The 15,455-nt window shown below is 36.5% G+C and overlaps 1 protein-coding gene across 2 annotated transcripts in view; it reads right to left on the reverse strand.

Moving 5' to 3' along the window:
• Positions 1-1,784: 1,784 nt before the first annotated feature.
• Positions 1,785-15,455, reverse strand: part of SNAP25 (synaptosome associated protein 25) — a 91,838-nt gene continuing 78,167 nt past the window's right edge. The window contains exons 5-8 of one of the 2 annotated variants that reach the window (XM_074209452.1): positions 13,907-14,024; positions 10,072-10,197; positions 8,243-8,387; positions 1,785-2,984 (exon numbers count right to left, since the gene is read on the reverse strand). In XM_074209452.1, coding sequence (XP_074065553.1) covers positions 2,916-2,984; positions 8,243-8,387; positions 10,072-10,197; positions 13,907-14,024 — 458 coding nt within the window. In that variant the 3' untranslated portion in view covers positions 1,785-2,915. Of the gene's footprint in view, positions 2,985-8,242; positions 8,388-10,071; positions 10,198-13,906; positions 14,025-14,175; positions 14,294-15,455 lie in introns of both variants that reach the window. The other variant, XM_074209451.1, reaches the window with a different exon arrangement.

Raw genomic sequence — 15,455 nt, forward strand, 5'->3', positions numbered from 1 at the left:
AAACAGAAGTTCTCATGTGCATCTAACATGCACTTTTGAATGTGACAGCATAGGTATTATCTTCATTTTAAAGATGAGAAAACTGAGGTTAAGATTGATGAAATAGGGGCGGCTAGGTGGCACAGTGGATAGAGCACAGGCCCTGGCATCAGGAGTATCTGAGTTCAAATTCGACTTCAGACACTTAATAATTACCTAGCTGTGTGGTCTTGGGAAAGCCACTTAACTCCATTTGCCTTGCAAAAACAAAACAAAACAAAACAAAAACAAGATTGATGAAATGACTTATCCAGGACTGGTAAGGGTTAAGAGGCAGGAGGCTGATGTCCCCTGACTCTAGTTCTAAATGTTTTTGGAATTTTGTGTAAAAATCATGAGAAATCATTTTCCAGACTGCCTTCCTCCAAGTCTCAACAGTTTCTGAGCATAAATAATTCTTCAATTTTGTAATATAACCATTGGGCTAAAGTACTAACAGTCTCGTTGGGTTATATTAGTGCTTCTTTATGTGACCTTATGATTGCAATGGCTTTTTGGTTTCTTTTATTTGGGAGAAAATCAATGAGGAAAACTTGACCCTTGGCACATATGGATCCATTTAGAAGCATGCATGATACAATAATGCGAATTATGTATTTAAATTTCTTCCATAGATGGAGAACTGCATTTCTACCTTATACCATTACAGACATTTTTACTGTTAGTGGAGCACTCAGAAGACCTCTTTATAAAGAGATTTTTTACATAAAGTGAACCTGTCTGAAGTGGTGAGGAAGGGAGGGAGGCAGGAAAGAAAGCAGGAAGGGGCCATGAGCCCATGTAGAGAGAGGGCTGGCAATTGTTTCAAGAACATTTGGGAATGAGGGACAGAGAAGTGAGAGCAGGAGGAAGAATACAAAAGACTTGGTCAGTCATGTGGGGACCTGACCAGGTGAAAGGAAGAACATGTTTGGGGTTGGCAAGGCAGACACAGAGAGGAGAGAATGGGTGACATGCAATGTCCAGAGATAGACATACATCTTTCCCATAACTAGGAAGGAAGACTAGCATGTGGTAGGACTAGACACCCTGTAAGTGGCTGGCTGGAGCAGGACAAAGGTCTCTCTTGCTTGACATTAGAGTCAAACTAAGACCCCATCCAAGGGCCTGTGGTAGTCCCTTTGCTTTTCATTTGAAGGCTTTTTTGGTTTATTTATTTTTGGTTTTTTTATGGGGAGGTGGGAGGCTGTAGATTGACATGCTGAAGGGCAGGAGTAAAAAGAAAGAGACAGATAAAAAACAGACACAAAGAGATAGAGAAACAGTAAGAGAGCATGCTGTTGTACAGTAAATTTAACGTAAGTATGTGAATTTCTTTTAGCATTGCTGGAGTAACCTGAATCAAAATCCTACCCTAGTTATTAACTGAGCAACTCTGGGAAAGTCTCTTAACCTCTATTTGCCTTGGTTTCCTCAATTGTAAAATGAAGGAACACACAATGTTGTTGTGTGACCTAAATGAGCTAATATTTATAAAAAGCATTTAGCACAATGTCTGGAAGACATTAGATACAATTTAAATGTTTATTCCTTCACTCCTTCACTCTTCAGTTTGACTCATCAGTTGTTACTTGAATACCATTCAACCCAGAAATATACCTTTTCCCTACAGACCACCTCCTACACATGAACTCATCAAAAACAAAGGTATTGTATTACTCTTCTCCATCCTCTCTTGTGAATGGAAAAATAAGGTGTCTGATACACAGGTCAACCAAGAAAGACAAAACAGAGGATCTGGGGTCTATAATTTTTAATAATTTTCAACTAGCTACAAAATGTCAATCACGTCACAAACTGACAGGAGACAAGAGGAATTTAATATTACATGCTGTAATGATATTTATCTCACAGTTTATCTATATTTCATTCATTTATATTAATTTTAAATTTTTCTTTATTAGCTACTAAACATTTCAGAGATTTGGTGTGCATAGCTCTAGATAAGCAACAGAGAATTGTACCAATAACAAACCACATGGGGAATAGCGACTAATAAGATACAGCCTTATAAAAATTATACTTCTGCACTGTTTCATAGTGTAGTCGTTTCCTCCAAAAGATAGTCTTCAAAAGCAGCAGGTAACCCCTATATTACACCCATTTGACATATTTTCAGCCAAACGCATATTTTTGCTGGCAATGATTAAATGGCGAGTGTCAAATCCATCTTTTTTTTAATTAAAAAAGAATGATTATGGCTAACAACTCTATTGACAGAAGAAAGTGCCACTATTGCAGTCTTGCTGGTATAACATAGTCCCAACAGTGTCTCAATACTGAGCATGCTTTTGTGTTATTGTGTGTATGTGTGTTTCTCGTTGTCAATGTGCTACTGCCGTGGAAAGGTCTTGTTTAAGTAGGAGTCTAAGAATCTATTTATTTCTCATGCATAAATGCATAAATCACATCACTTTTAGTGCAATGCCTGTTAATATAATTCCACATTTGTCTAATCATGAAATCATAACGACAGATGACGGCCATGAAGAACCAAGGACAGCAAATTTTAAGTGCTTAAGACATGGCAGTAGCTCTGTGGAAGGTCACAGTTTTACGAGAACAATACTGCATATTTAAAGGTTCAACAGCACATTAAGCATTCCTACATTGTTGTCATTCAGCAAACATCATTGAGGAGAAGAAAAATAAAACAGAACACATCATAGTGAGCCAGAGCCATCAAGTTATCACTATATATACAATCTTGGGAAAGAAAGGTAACCAGAAAAGAAAAGGACAGACTACACAGGACAACAATTACAATGGGGACTGATATGTGCATGTGTGCAAACCTAGTAGGGAAATACCATGAGAAAAGCATGACAATGCCATCTTCCTCGACAGCATGGAGACAACAACACATTTGTTGGTATCTAACCACTGCCCAGCATCTTTGTTGCACGTTGGTTGGCTTCATCAATCCTGGTTTTGTTGGAATCAGCCTAGAAGAAAGAGAGAAGGGGAGGGGTTTCATTAACACAGGATAATTATTTTGGATCAGTATTTTTTTTTTTGAGGAATCACATTATTGAGGCATTTTTCTCTTTGACGTGAACAGAGGTAGCAAATGTATACTTCAATTCCTTTGACTTGCTTTGAGGATATTTGACACTCCTCAGGCATTGCCTTTAAGGATACAGTTTTATTGACTTTATTTCTGAAATAAAATTTGTTCAGTTGTTTTTTAGTTGTATCTGTGGTTCTATCATGTCCCCAGTTGGGATTTTCTTGGTAAAGATACTGAAGTGGTTTTGCCATTTCCTTCTTCAGCTCATATTACAGATGAGGAGACTGAGGTAAAGAAAACCAAGTGACTAGCCTACAATCACACAGACTAGTAAATGTCTGAGGATAGATTTAAACTCAGGAAGATGAGTCTTCCTGATTCCAAGTTGAATAAAGTTTAAATGTGGCAAATCTTACTTTTAATTCCTAGTTGATGTTTTTGTTTACTCTGCTAACTCTACATACACAGAATTTCACAGTTGGAAGGAACCTCAGAGGTTAATTTATTCTAATTTGTTCCAGAAAAGAATTCTCTCTAGAATCTACTTGGTTGACTGTATTCATTCCTAGTATTCAATGGAGAGGAAGAAAATGATCAGATTAGGTGGGGAAAGACCACTTTCTGTCAACAATATTAAATGTGAGGTGCTTCCCCACTTCTCTTGGGTTTTATTTTCATAATCATTTCATTTAATTTGAAGGGTATTAATTCTTAGATCTTTTATACTTTTATATGATATATATGTACATATTGTATGTATGAAAATGTATAAACAAAGTATACACATTAAAATTGTAATATTATAAATGATTCAATGATTAGCTAATTTCTCTGAATTTGACTATCTCTATGCATGTTTATATATATATATATATATATATATATGTATGTAAATTCATATATGGGGCAGCTAGGTGGTGCAGTGAATAGAATCAGGAGGAACAGAGTTCAAATTCAGACTCAGACACTTCCTATCTATGTAACCCTGAGCAAGTCATTTAATCCCAATTGTCTCACATCCAGGGCCATCCACAGTTGTTCCAATCCATATTTGTCCACTGAACCTGGATGGCTCTGGAGGAAAAAATTGAAGTTGGTGACTTAGCATTGCATCCCCTCACTCAATTCATATGCTTGTCATGGCATCACCTCCTAGATGTAATGGTCTTCAAGAATGAAGGACAAATAGCATTGTATATGGTTATGTGGGGGGGGGGGCATTCAGACAGAGATCATTATTTTTATCTGAAATTTTGCCTGTAGTATTTCTATTTCAATTTCCTCATCTGTAAAATTATGATGCTGGTTAATTCCCACTTTATTATTCTCTCTTATCATAAAGACTTCCTTCTTAAGACATAGATTCCCAGTGGAAAAAATGGAACTTTTTAATAGAAAGAAGACTGCAGGCCCAGGTCAGTGTGAAATTATTGGGTAGAATTTGATGTAAATGTTGGATGGATGAAAAATAGTGTATGATTTTAAGATTGCAAAAAGTAATTTGGAAGAGATTCAAAGAACATGAAATGCAACATAATGATATCATAAAACTTGTATTTCAGTACATTAATCTGATAGAAATGTTCTGAATCAATTAAGAAACTAGAGGACTAGAATCTTGGTGATAAGTTAAGACACATTTACAAATATATAGGATTGATGCTGAGTGGTAGCAGAGAAACTATTAAGGAAGAGTAAAAATATTTTTAGAGTTTGAATCAACAGGACTTATTGATTTAGATGTGAGCTAAGGGAAGAAGGGGAAAAGACTCCAGGACACTTGGTATTGGGAAATGGCAGAATCATACTGTAAGAATGTCAGGAGGAAGAACTGGGTTTTGAGAATGCTATTATTCATTTTAAACTCATTTTCTTCCAAGTACCAATAGGATATCTAGTTAGACACCAAATAGATACTTTGAAATGCAAATCTAGAGGTTGGGAGAAGGGTCATAGTTAGGGATAAAGATACTATGGTACAGTCAAATTGGTATTAGATGAAGAGAGTTCTACTCATTGTTTAGCCAATAATTCATCATCTGACCTTGGGGAAATTGCTTCCCCTCTATTGACCCTAAAAAGATGCCAGTTAACCATCTTAATGATTTCAGCCTTAATGTTCTATGAATATATGAGTCATTCATATGCGCAACATGGGAGGAGGGAGCAGTGGGTGGTTTACTGGGCTTGGAGTCATAAAAACCAGAGTTCAAATTTTGCTTCTCCCTCTTTCTAGCTCTGGAACTCTGGGAAAATTGCTTAACCTCCAGATGCCTAAGTAACTCTTTTATTTCTGAAGACACAGGTGGTGAATCATCTGCTGAAGTCATGAGACTAGAGGAGATTGTCATGGGAGTAAGCATAAAGAGATAAAAGAAAAGGACAAATTACAAAAAAAAGGAGTTTACCTCCTTAAATAAGATTATGATACCAAAAAATATGCCCTGCACTGATTCTAACATAGCTGACAAGCCTGGCTCTGATAATAGAGCTTTCAGAATTTCATATTTTTTCCTATAAAATGTTAATTTTGAAAACATTTAAAGAGAAAGTAACTGAGACATAAAGGTAATTTTATGATAGTCCACAAAGGTATTCTACAATCTGTCATACTGAATGATTGTACAAAACTGATGTTATGGAAATATATGACCAAGTTGAGAATTAGAGATACGAGAATAGGGTGGAAATAGGGGGAGAAAACCACTAAAGGCTTCTTCCTTTTTCTCTAAAAGTATGTCTGTTACTAAACAAATGTCAATCCATGCCTTTCAGAAGTTGAAAAATATTGGAGAGGTAGAGTAATATGGACTTCCTGCAATTTCCTGAATGAAACAAATTTAAATATAATATCCCCAAACAGAGGAGACACCATGGTGTATAGAGAACTGGTTTTGAAGCTAGGAAGAAAATACAGATTCAAGTTCCACACTTTTATCACATATTAGTTGTGCAACCATAGCTATAAGTCACTTAAGCACTCAGGTTTTTAAACAGCTTTCTAAGACAATAAATTGTCAGGAAGGTAGTAGTCTGCACTGGCAGAGGGAGTTCCTCATCCATGAATTCCCTGTAATTTCAAAACCAGAGGTTTCAGTCCCACTCTATGTTGCTATTTCTGAATAATCCATCAGGAGTTCATTGCTGATTATGAAATAAAATCTGCCTGATTTGTATGAGAAATGAAACTTCATTGGAAGTCTTTGTGTTCCTAGAATTTGAAGTCAGTTTGAAATTATCTTCTGTGATTTAATTATTAATTTTTAAATTTTTAAATAATAATATTAATAATTTTTTAAAATTAAAACAAAAGTAGAAAAGTACATGACTAGAGAAATATAAAAAGATCAAAGCTATAATGCTATATAGGTATTTTTCCTTTGTTAATGAGACAGCAGAATATGATAAAAGTAGAAATAGTCTGGGAGCTGGAAACCTATAATTCAAATTCTAGTTCTGCCTTACTGATTATTTAATCTTGAGGAAATTATTTTTTGTTTTGTTATTATTTAGTTGTTTCGGTCATTTCCAACTCCGTATGATCCCATAGGTGGTTTTTTGGCAAGGAAACTAGTTTTCCATTTCCTTCTCCAGCTTCTTCTACAAATGAGGAAACTGAGGTCAAAAGGGTTAAAGTGATTTGCCCAGAGTCAAATAGCTAGTAAATGTCTGAGGTTGTATTTGAACTCGATAAGAGGAATCTTTTTGATTCCAGGTTCAATATTCCATCCACTGCGACACATAGCTGCCTGATGAACAAGTTATTTAACTTTGATTTAACTTATTATAGTTTCCTCATCTGTAATATAAGGTATGCCTATTTAATCCTCACCATAGGACTGTTGTTAATACTTATTCACACAGCACTTTGGACAAGAAGATGATAGGCTGGTGATATAGAAAGAATAATGTATAAATAGCAGAGAGGTGAAGTGCTTCACTGTTGTCCTCAAGATGTCAGAAGAACATGAAAATTATCTCCAGTAATTTGGAGGGAACTTCCTTTCATAGATTTATGAGAAGACATGGATAAGAGTAATGTGAAATGGGCAAGTATGAATGGGTGGTAATCTATATCATTGGAGGGAATGCTCATGTTGATGAAATCAGAGCCAACGGTATATTGAAGGGTACAAAGACATATATATCATTTCCTTTGAGCCTCACAACAATCCTATAATGGTAGATCATCTTTATATGATAGATTAGAAAATTGAGACTCAGAGAATTTATGTTTGCCTTGTTCACATAAAAGGTATCAGAGATAGGATTTGAATCTTCATTTTCCTAGCGGCAAATCTAGTATTCTATCCACCATACCATGCTGCCATATAAATTAATGATCAGTAGCACAGAACAATAGAAATGCAGGGAAACATAATTATGATACAAGGTGGCTTTTCAAGGTTACTTCTCTATGCTGAATTCAAAGCATTAGAATAAACCTGACACTCCTACTGATAAAATTCCTATTTTAGCATTTTAAAATCTCTCAGATTATAGGCACTATACATTAACACTGCTAATTTTTTTTTAACAATAGGAGAATTGATAACTATTCCCTGGATAACCAGTATTTTGTTTTATTTTGTTTTTTAATCAATCAAAATCTAATTTAATTTGCACAGCATTTATCAAATACCTTTCCATGTAAAAATGGTATTTTATATAGAGAGTACAGAATAGATCAAAATAAAACTTTCTTTTAATTTTTTTCTTATGATAGTTCCTCTCTGATGTTAGTAGCAGTTTTCTGCGTACTAAGAAAATAGAAAAAGATTTAAAAAGTGGATTAGTTTATGTACCTAAGCTGAATAATAAATTTTTTTCAATTAAATAGAAATAAGAGCTTCAGTATCTTCCAGGGATTTCATAATAGATGTCATAGAATTCTAATAGAGGAGATTAGAATTTAATTGGAATTAAATCTATAAATTTATCATTTCCTTGGTAATTTTAAAATATTATAATAAATTTTTAGAGAGAACTACAAAGAAAAATTATTATGGCAGTCCAAGAAAAATGCACCATTTACTAGGAAGCAGAGAACTGTCCTCTTTGATACAAAATTCCCAAATGTCAGTTTTATTCTTTTCTTACTTCCAGTACTAAGCCCCCATTTTTACCAGTCAGGCCCAAATCGGAAAAGTGGCAGTACTTATTAGAAACCACACAGATCTTTGTTTTTCTTACCTTCTCCATGATCCTGTCAATCTGGCGATTCTGTGTGTCAATCTCGTTACCCATGTCCAGGGCCATATGACGGAGATTTCCAATAATGCCGCTCACCTGCTCCAGGTTTTCATCCATTTCATTTTCTCGGGCATCATTTGTTACCCTGTGACCAAGGAAACAATTTTTTGAGGAAATTTGAATGGAAATACTCTGGATACCTAGAATCCAGAGGTGATCTGAGAAATACCTGTAGGTTCCTGGCCATCTTTGCTTTGGAGGTACTCTATTCAAGATGGGGGGAAAAGTTTATCTCTAATTTATTAGAAAATAATCAAAGCATTATAATGTTGCTGTATCATCTCTAAACCCTTAATCATTTTCATTTTTATTGATGGCAGTTTCAAGTGGATAAATCTTTTTATCTGAGCACCATCAGTCATCTCATGCTTTGTCTTGCATAGGATGATGGTCTTTTCCATTCTTAGAATTTAATCATATTAATTCAGCAGCAATTGTAAAGACTCTATTGAAGGAAAGGAAGATAATATTGGGTAATAAATCTATATTTCCTTTTCCTAGTGTTTTTTAGCTATTAATCACATTCTGGAAACTAAACCCATTGAATTGCTATAGAATCACATCACTGTTTCACTTGGGATAGAAAGGAATGGGAGAAGCAATAATAATGTTAGGCCTCTCCTTAGTAGGAACATTGGTAGGGGTAACTGCTTGTATTGCAAATTATATTTGCTTGCATTTAAATGCTATGGTCTCTTTAGATATGCTGAGGGTGATTTATTATGGTGGGGAAACCATTCAGACACAATTTGTGTGTGTATTTATATATGTATGTTGGAAGGGTAGAAGTGGAGAGATAAGATGTTTGGGTTAATACGAAGATTTTGTTTATCTTTTTTTTTTAAGTAGCTTGGAAAGACAGTCCAATTTTAGAATAAAATGAATACACCTACTTCAGAATTCCCTGGCTAGTAGAAGTCTTCACAGCACAACCAGGATATTTCAGTGATTTAACAGCTGTAATTACTTGGAGCAAGTGTTTGTACACAGGCATCTATCATAAATAAATCAGGAGGTGGCCACCTTAATACCTTGCTAAGCAGTCCTAATGGATTATTTGAGGGTTGAAAGTGTTCATTTATACTTGACCAATACCCAAGCCAAAACCAAACTTTAAAACTTCAGCATGAAGTTATCTCATATTGTGGAAAATCAGCCTGTCATTGACCATGGTGACTATTATTACCTCTGACTTCCCAAGGAGCAACCGGAAAGATGTCCTCTAGACATGAAGAAACACAATCTAAATTTTGAACACTTGTGCTGATTTTTCGCACTCGGGAATATTGAGCTGAGTTGGTTTATAAGAGCTAACAGTGGCCTGGCTTTTGATATTTGTAGAGTAGCAAAATTAACTACCTGTTGAATATCCTTGTTTAACATCATGTAAAAAAGGGATGAGTTCATTACCTGAAGAATATTTACTTATTATTAGTCGAGGTCCTTCAGCCTCCAAACAGCCGAGTTCTGTATAGGCTTGTCTTAGGGCCAGCTGTTGGTGACTGCCTTTGTAAACTCAGTGTCTCAACATCGCCACGTATCTATACCTGTTGCTGTTTATAGACACTGTAGTCAGTGTTTGCTTGCCTGAACTAAAAGAGAAGGTTAGTTGATAGGAAGCCAACCCACAGTCTTTTTGGCATTCTCTGAAGTCTGCTAAAACATCACATAAAACTCATGAAAATATATTTGGAACAGAGGGTGAGGACATGGAATCTCCTGGCAACATGGCACCTCTTGCTAATCAGTTGAAACCCAACAAAGCTCACCTGCGGATAAAACCACCACTGATGGCCATCTGCTCTCGTTCATCCACCACACGAGCAGGTTGGCTGGCAACAACTCCATCTTGATTATTGCCCCAGGCTTTTTTGTAAGCATCACTTGACTTAAGCCTATGCAAAAAAGAGGGTGAGTAACAGTACACTGGGGAGGAGCTGTTGAGCTACAATCTATTTCTTCAAGCTAAGAACTGAACCAAGCAAATGAGTTTCCAGTAGGGGCATTAAGAGTATACCGATATATCATAAACCTGACTCAAATGTTGGCTGCCACCATGACCAGACTACTCAATGACTCATTTCCAATGAATTCAATTGTAGTTGTCAAGTCTGTAACATTGCCCAAAAGGGAAGTTTTTGGATTAGCTGGTTGGATTTGACAGATGCATAAAAGTAACTGAAGGACATTCACTTTTATTTCAGTGACAAGTTATATTTTGAGACACAAAACACACATACAGAAAACATACTGGCAGACAGACATGAAACAAGACTGCCAAGTATAGTGTGTACATCACATCACAGCAACACACTATCATTGAGCAAAGCAGAATTGGCTAAGTTGTAACACAGCATCATACAGAGATTCCCTGCTTTCCACATATATGTGTGGCATCAGGGACACATAAGCCTCTGACATTTCCAATGAGGCATAAAAGACACAGCAATTGGAGACTGGTTGGGGCAATGGCCTTTAGAGCTCTACTTAGGGCAATTTCAATAATTTTCTAGGATAATATATCGGTACTTCAATACAGTAACCATACATCGAGAGTTGATGTACAAACCTTTGTCCACAGAGACAAAAAGTAAAAGAGGCATAGTGAAATGAGCGCAGGAGAAAAAGAAAAAATACAAGCAATCTAGCATCAGAAAGGGAAAGTCCTCTACATCTTCTTCATGCACCAGCTACAGGCATGAATAGAAAGTGAAGCATTCTCACTAAGCACGAACTGCTCCCGTAGTTGACCATTCCCGAAATGCACCAGTAGTAATAGCCTTCCCAAAGAGCGAAACGCAGGTCAAATGTCCTCTTCTTTGGACTGGGGGCTAGGGTGGAGAGTGTTTAAGCCCTGGAACTTTCAACTATTCTGTGGGCAGTGACTGGCCTGAAGGAGCCAATTTTCACTGAGCTGCCTTGGAGAGAAATTTAAAATCCAGGCATACCTGCAGTGCTCATAGACACATGTGCAGCATATTTTTTTTTGGGGGGGGGTCTTGTAACTAAAGCAATCAAAGATGTTTTAAAGTTCTTTGCATAGAAGAAACCATGAGCTTTTTAGAATAAGAGCACTAGAACTTCCTTTGATTGATTCCACAATATGGGAATCAGACTCACACATAGTAGGCTACATTGTCTTAGACATAAAAGGTGTTTAATCAATGCATGTTGAATTGGAGAGTATTGTTTTCTTTGAGAACATCGGAATTGACTGCCTTTCCTCTCCATCACAGGGCTACAATTACTTGAAGTAGCTCTGATTTTCCTAGCTGGAGGACAGAGCACATTCAGAAACAAATTAGAAATCTGTTCCAGTAACACATCAATGACTCCTTTCACCCATATTTACTTAGGCATGTACAATTCCATAGTTCCTGCAGTTGTCTGAAATTACTGCAGCAAAGGTTAATTGTTTTCATGCAATATGACAATGTCAAAAAAAAAAGAAAAAGAAAAAGAAAAATGGGTTTAGCAACTTGCCTTGGGGTCTGTTGCATTTTGAACCCCCTGCCAATGTCAGATTGTGGGAAATCCCAAGGATTTTGCAATGTTTTCTGCTATGTAAGTTGTTTTGTACACCATCTTTGGCAACTTGAGGGGTGGGTGGGGAAGAATGCGTTTCTAAAAGAAGGCAAACTACTGCTACCCAAAATGCTGCACATACATTCACATTTACTGATAGGCATTGACTTGATTCCTCAAAAACATGCTATGACAGGAAGATGCCCTCTGGATTCCAGGGACACTACCATACACTGAATTGTGACACATGGTTTTCAAAGCTTCATCTACAAATGGTGAGGGACATTTAAGTCCAGTTTTGCAGATTAATTTGGGCCTCTTGATATTGATCTAATTATTGTTAACTAATAAATGAAATCTGTAAGGGGCATTTTAATATCATATGGGTGCTCTTTTCAGTAGGGATTTCCTCAAACCTCCCCAGGGACACTTTTGAGGAGGAAGAAAACCATTTGTGAAAATTCTTTATGAAGTCAATTGTTGGGAGGCTTTGGGGGAAATTGCTACTGAAAATGATTTATGATAAGACTCTGATTAACTGGAATATTGAATAGGGTGGTCTGAGCAACACATTTCCTGATTAGTTAAGTGGAAGGAGAATTTTATTTTCCTTTCCAGTTAAAAAAAACCTATGCTAAAATTATTAGGTCGTCTGAGTGAATGAGTTCTAATGAACACAGAATCTTTTGTTGGTGGTTAAGGGGTTTGTTGTACACATCTCTGGGTTTTCAATGTTAAGTGGAATTCTTATTGTGTAGTTATTTGGATGTAGAAAGTATAAGGGAATATAAACTAACTCTAGGCGCTCAACCTGTAAGGTTTTTTTTTTTTTTCAAGGTAGGGCCCATGAAAGAGTTGATTTCTTTCAAAATTGGAAGACAGGAAATGTGTGATTGATTTTGAAGACTATAGTTAGATAAGTTCCAGTTAATCAGATTTTTATTATAAATCATGCTCTAAAAGCAGATTATTTCATTTGAACATATCAATATATGATCCTCTTCCCCTCCCAAACAGAAATGGGGCATTTTTATTCTGGTCAAAAGTTTTAACTTTAAAGGATATGATGGTTATATGATTGGATAAAAAGCAAATCAAATGTCATTTTAAAAGGAAGGGGATTATGAAGTTTTAGGATAAAAAGAATTTTTTATAAGTAGGGAGTTGGGAGGGGTGAGGGGAAACCTTAACTGACTTAATTTCCAAATGCATGTTTGACAATCATTTCATGCATTTGATCGTCCTGTCAGATAGATGAGATTGTCTTCAAGAAACCTACAGTATCTGTTGTACTTCCTCAGTTATAAACTGTTAGAACCACATGTCACAGTTTCTGCTGCACTCCAAACAAGCTCTGAAGAATCTGGAGAACCATTTCATGTTGTGTGATGCTGTGCATGCAAAATCTACACATTTCAACATTTCAGCCAGTGTACTAGTTATCTAATGAGGAACACAATTAATTTCAATAAAGCCTAATCACTCCTTAAAGAATTGAGAAGTGCTCCTACATTGGATCTCTATAACCTCAATCTGGGTCATCTCTTTCCAAGGTATTGAAATCTGTCCAGAAATAGAAAAGGAGAGCTAATAGGATACTCTCAACCTTATTATAAAATAATGGGGCCAAATTACCTGCTATGTACTTTTGAGGACAGGTTCCCTAGCTTTCATGTTTCTTATCTCTCAAACTTTCTCCTACCTTTTTTTTCTGGACATAAAATTTCAGTTTCTAGGGTCAGGGGAGGTGATGTCGGAGATACAGTCCTGTAATACCTGACAGCCTCTTTGGAAAGGGCTCTGCCTTGGGTACACTTTTTGGAAAATGTTGAAACGTTTACCAAGAAGAGGTGTGGATAGTGAAGCTTTCACTGCAGTATGCCTGATATTTTTTTTTGGATGCATCTACAATAATTCCCATGGATTGTCTACACTATGAGATGAATGCATTGGAACCCGTACTGATCTCTTCTGCATGCTCCATGCTCATCCTGCCCAAGTGCCCAGCAAGGATGAGCTTGACAAGGCTCAGAGATGGGCCTTGGGGCTCAAAGCTTCAGGCAGGCAGGCAGCACCTACTTGTTACAGGGACACACACAAAGCCCACAGAATTTTCCTAGGTCCGTCAAATTCTTTTCTGCTTCTTTCATGTCCTTATTGATTTGGTCCATTCCCTCCTCGATGCGTTCCAGTTGTTCTGATTAAACACAAGTATTTTATCCCCACAGAATGAAGCGGATGAAAAAGGACAAAGAAAAAAAAAAGACAAAACTTCAGACATTCACTTTGACAGAAAAAAGAAAAAGAAAACTGGACACCACAGAGCAGAGCCGGTACCCAGTACCTACTTGTTACAAGGACATATGAAAAGGCCACAGCATTTCCCTAAATCTTTTAAATTTTTCTCGGCCTCCTTCATGTCTTGGTTGATATGGTTCATGCCTTCTTCAACACGATCGAGTTGTTCTGGTCAGGACAAAGGGATGACAGGGTGGAATGAATTTTTTTTTTTTTTGATCTCCAACAGAACATGAGAAATGACTATGTAGAACAGAATTGGAAAGAAAGAGAAATAGCGGGGGGGGCGGAGAGAGAGAGAGAGAGAGAGAGAGAGAGAGAGAGAGAGAGAGAGAGAGAGAGAGAGAAAGAAATTGATAATGCATTGTGTGAGTGGATGCAATGCTGGCAGGAAGTATGCGGGCTGAGTGCTGAAGATGCCTTCTGCTGATGTGGAGTGAAGGAAAAAACCAAAAATGATGTTTACAATAGCTCTTAATTCAAATACAATGGGATGGCATTAGGTAGGCCTGTTTATTTAGAATGCCTAACAAACAGAGCAGAACATTCACTTACTCAGATACTAGTGACAGTCAAGAGAAAGAGAAATAAGGCATAACTCTTCATACATTTCAATTGAGCAGTTATTAGAGAAAATGTGTCCTTTCCTTTGAAATACTGATTTTTAAAAAATTATCATGATGATCACTTTCAGCCAGGAATGGCAAAAAATGGAACCAACTTGCTGGGGGGGATAATACTGCAATGGTAACTGACTCAGCTCTCTACCATTTGGTACCTATCTATCCACTGATCCTCTGGCTGACCTAACAGATAAAAATGTATCTTCTGTGGTACAATCTTTGAGTGAGAATAATCAACTTAATTTACAGAAACAGTACAGAGAACACTATCAGTGAAGTTTTCAGGGGCAAAACATTTGGATTCCAGTCTAGTTTCATTACTTACTTGATGCAAGATCTTTTGGAGACCATTTAACTCCTCAATCTTTTTGTTTCCTCATCTCTAAAATGGAAGCAACATTGGATACCTACCCCAGGGAACGTGGTGAGAATAAATGAAAACACTGATCTTTTGGGGAAGAGCTGAGTATCATAACATAATTTTATTTATTTATTCATTTATTTTGCTGCAGGCAAAGCTAATATGCTGTCTCTTATCTTAGGGATTGATGGCCATAATAAGAACCCCAGTTCTCATTTTTTAAGGTTAAAAAAATCACCAGGGCAACATAAATTAAAACTATGCTACCAAAATGAGTACATAGGAAGGATTTTAAAATCACTTGTAAGATGATTAAAAAAGAGTAGCAATGTAATCTAGTTGTCTA

Source organism: Macrotis lagotis, chromosome 1 (assembly GCF_037893015.1).
Source record: "Macrotis lagotis isolate mMagLag1 chromosome 1, bilby.v1.9.chrom.fasta, whole genome shotgun sequence".
Lineage (NCBI taxonomy): Eukaryota > Metazoa > Chordata > Mammalia > Peramelemorphia > Peramelidae > Macrotis > Macrotis lagotis.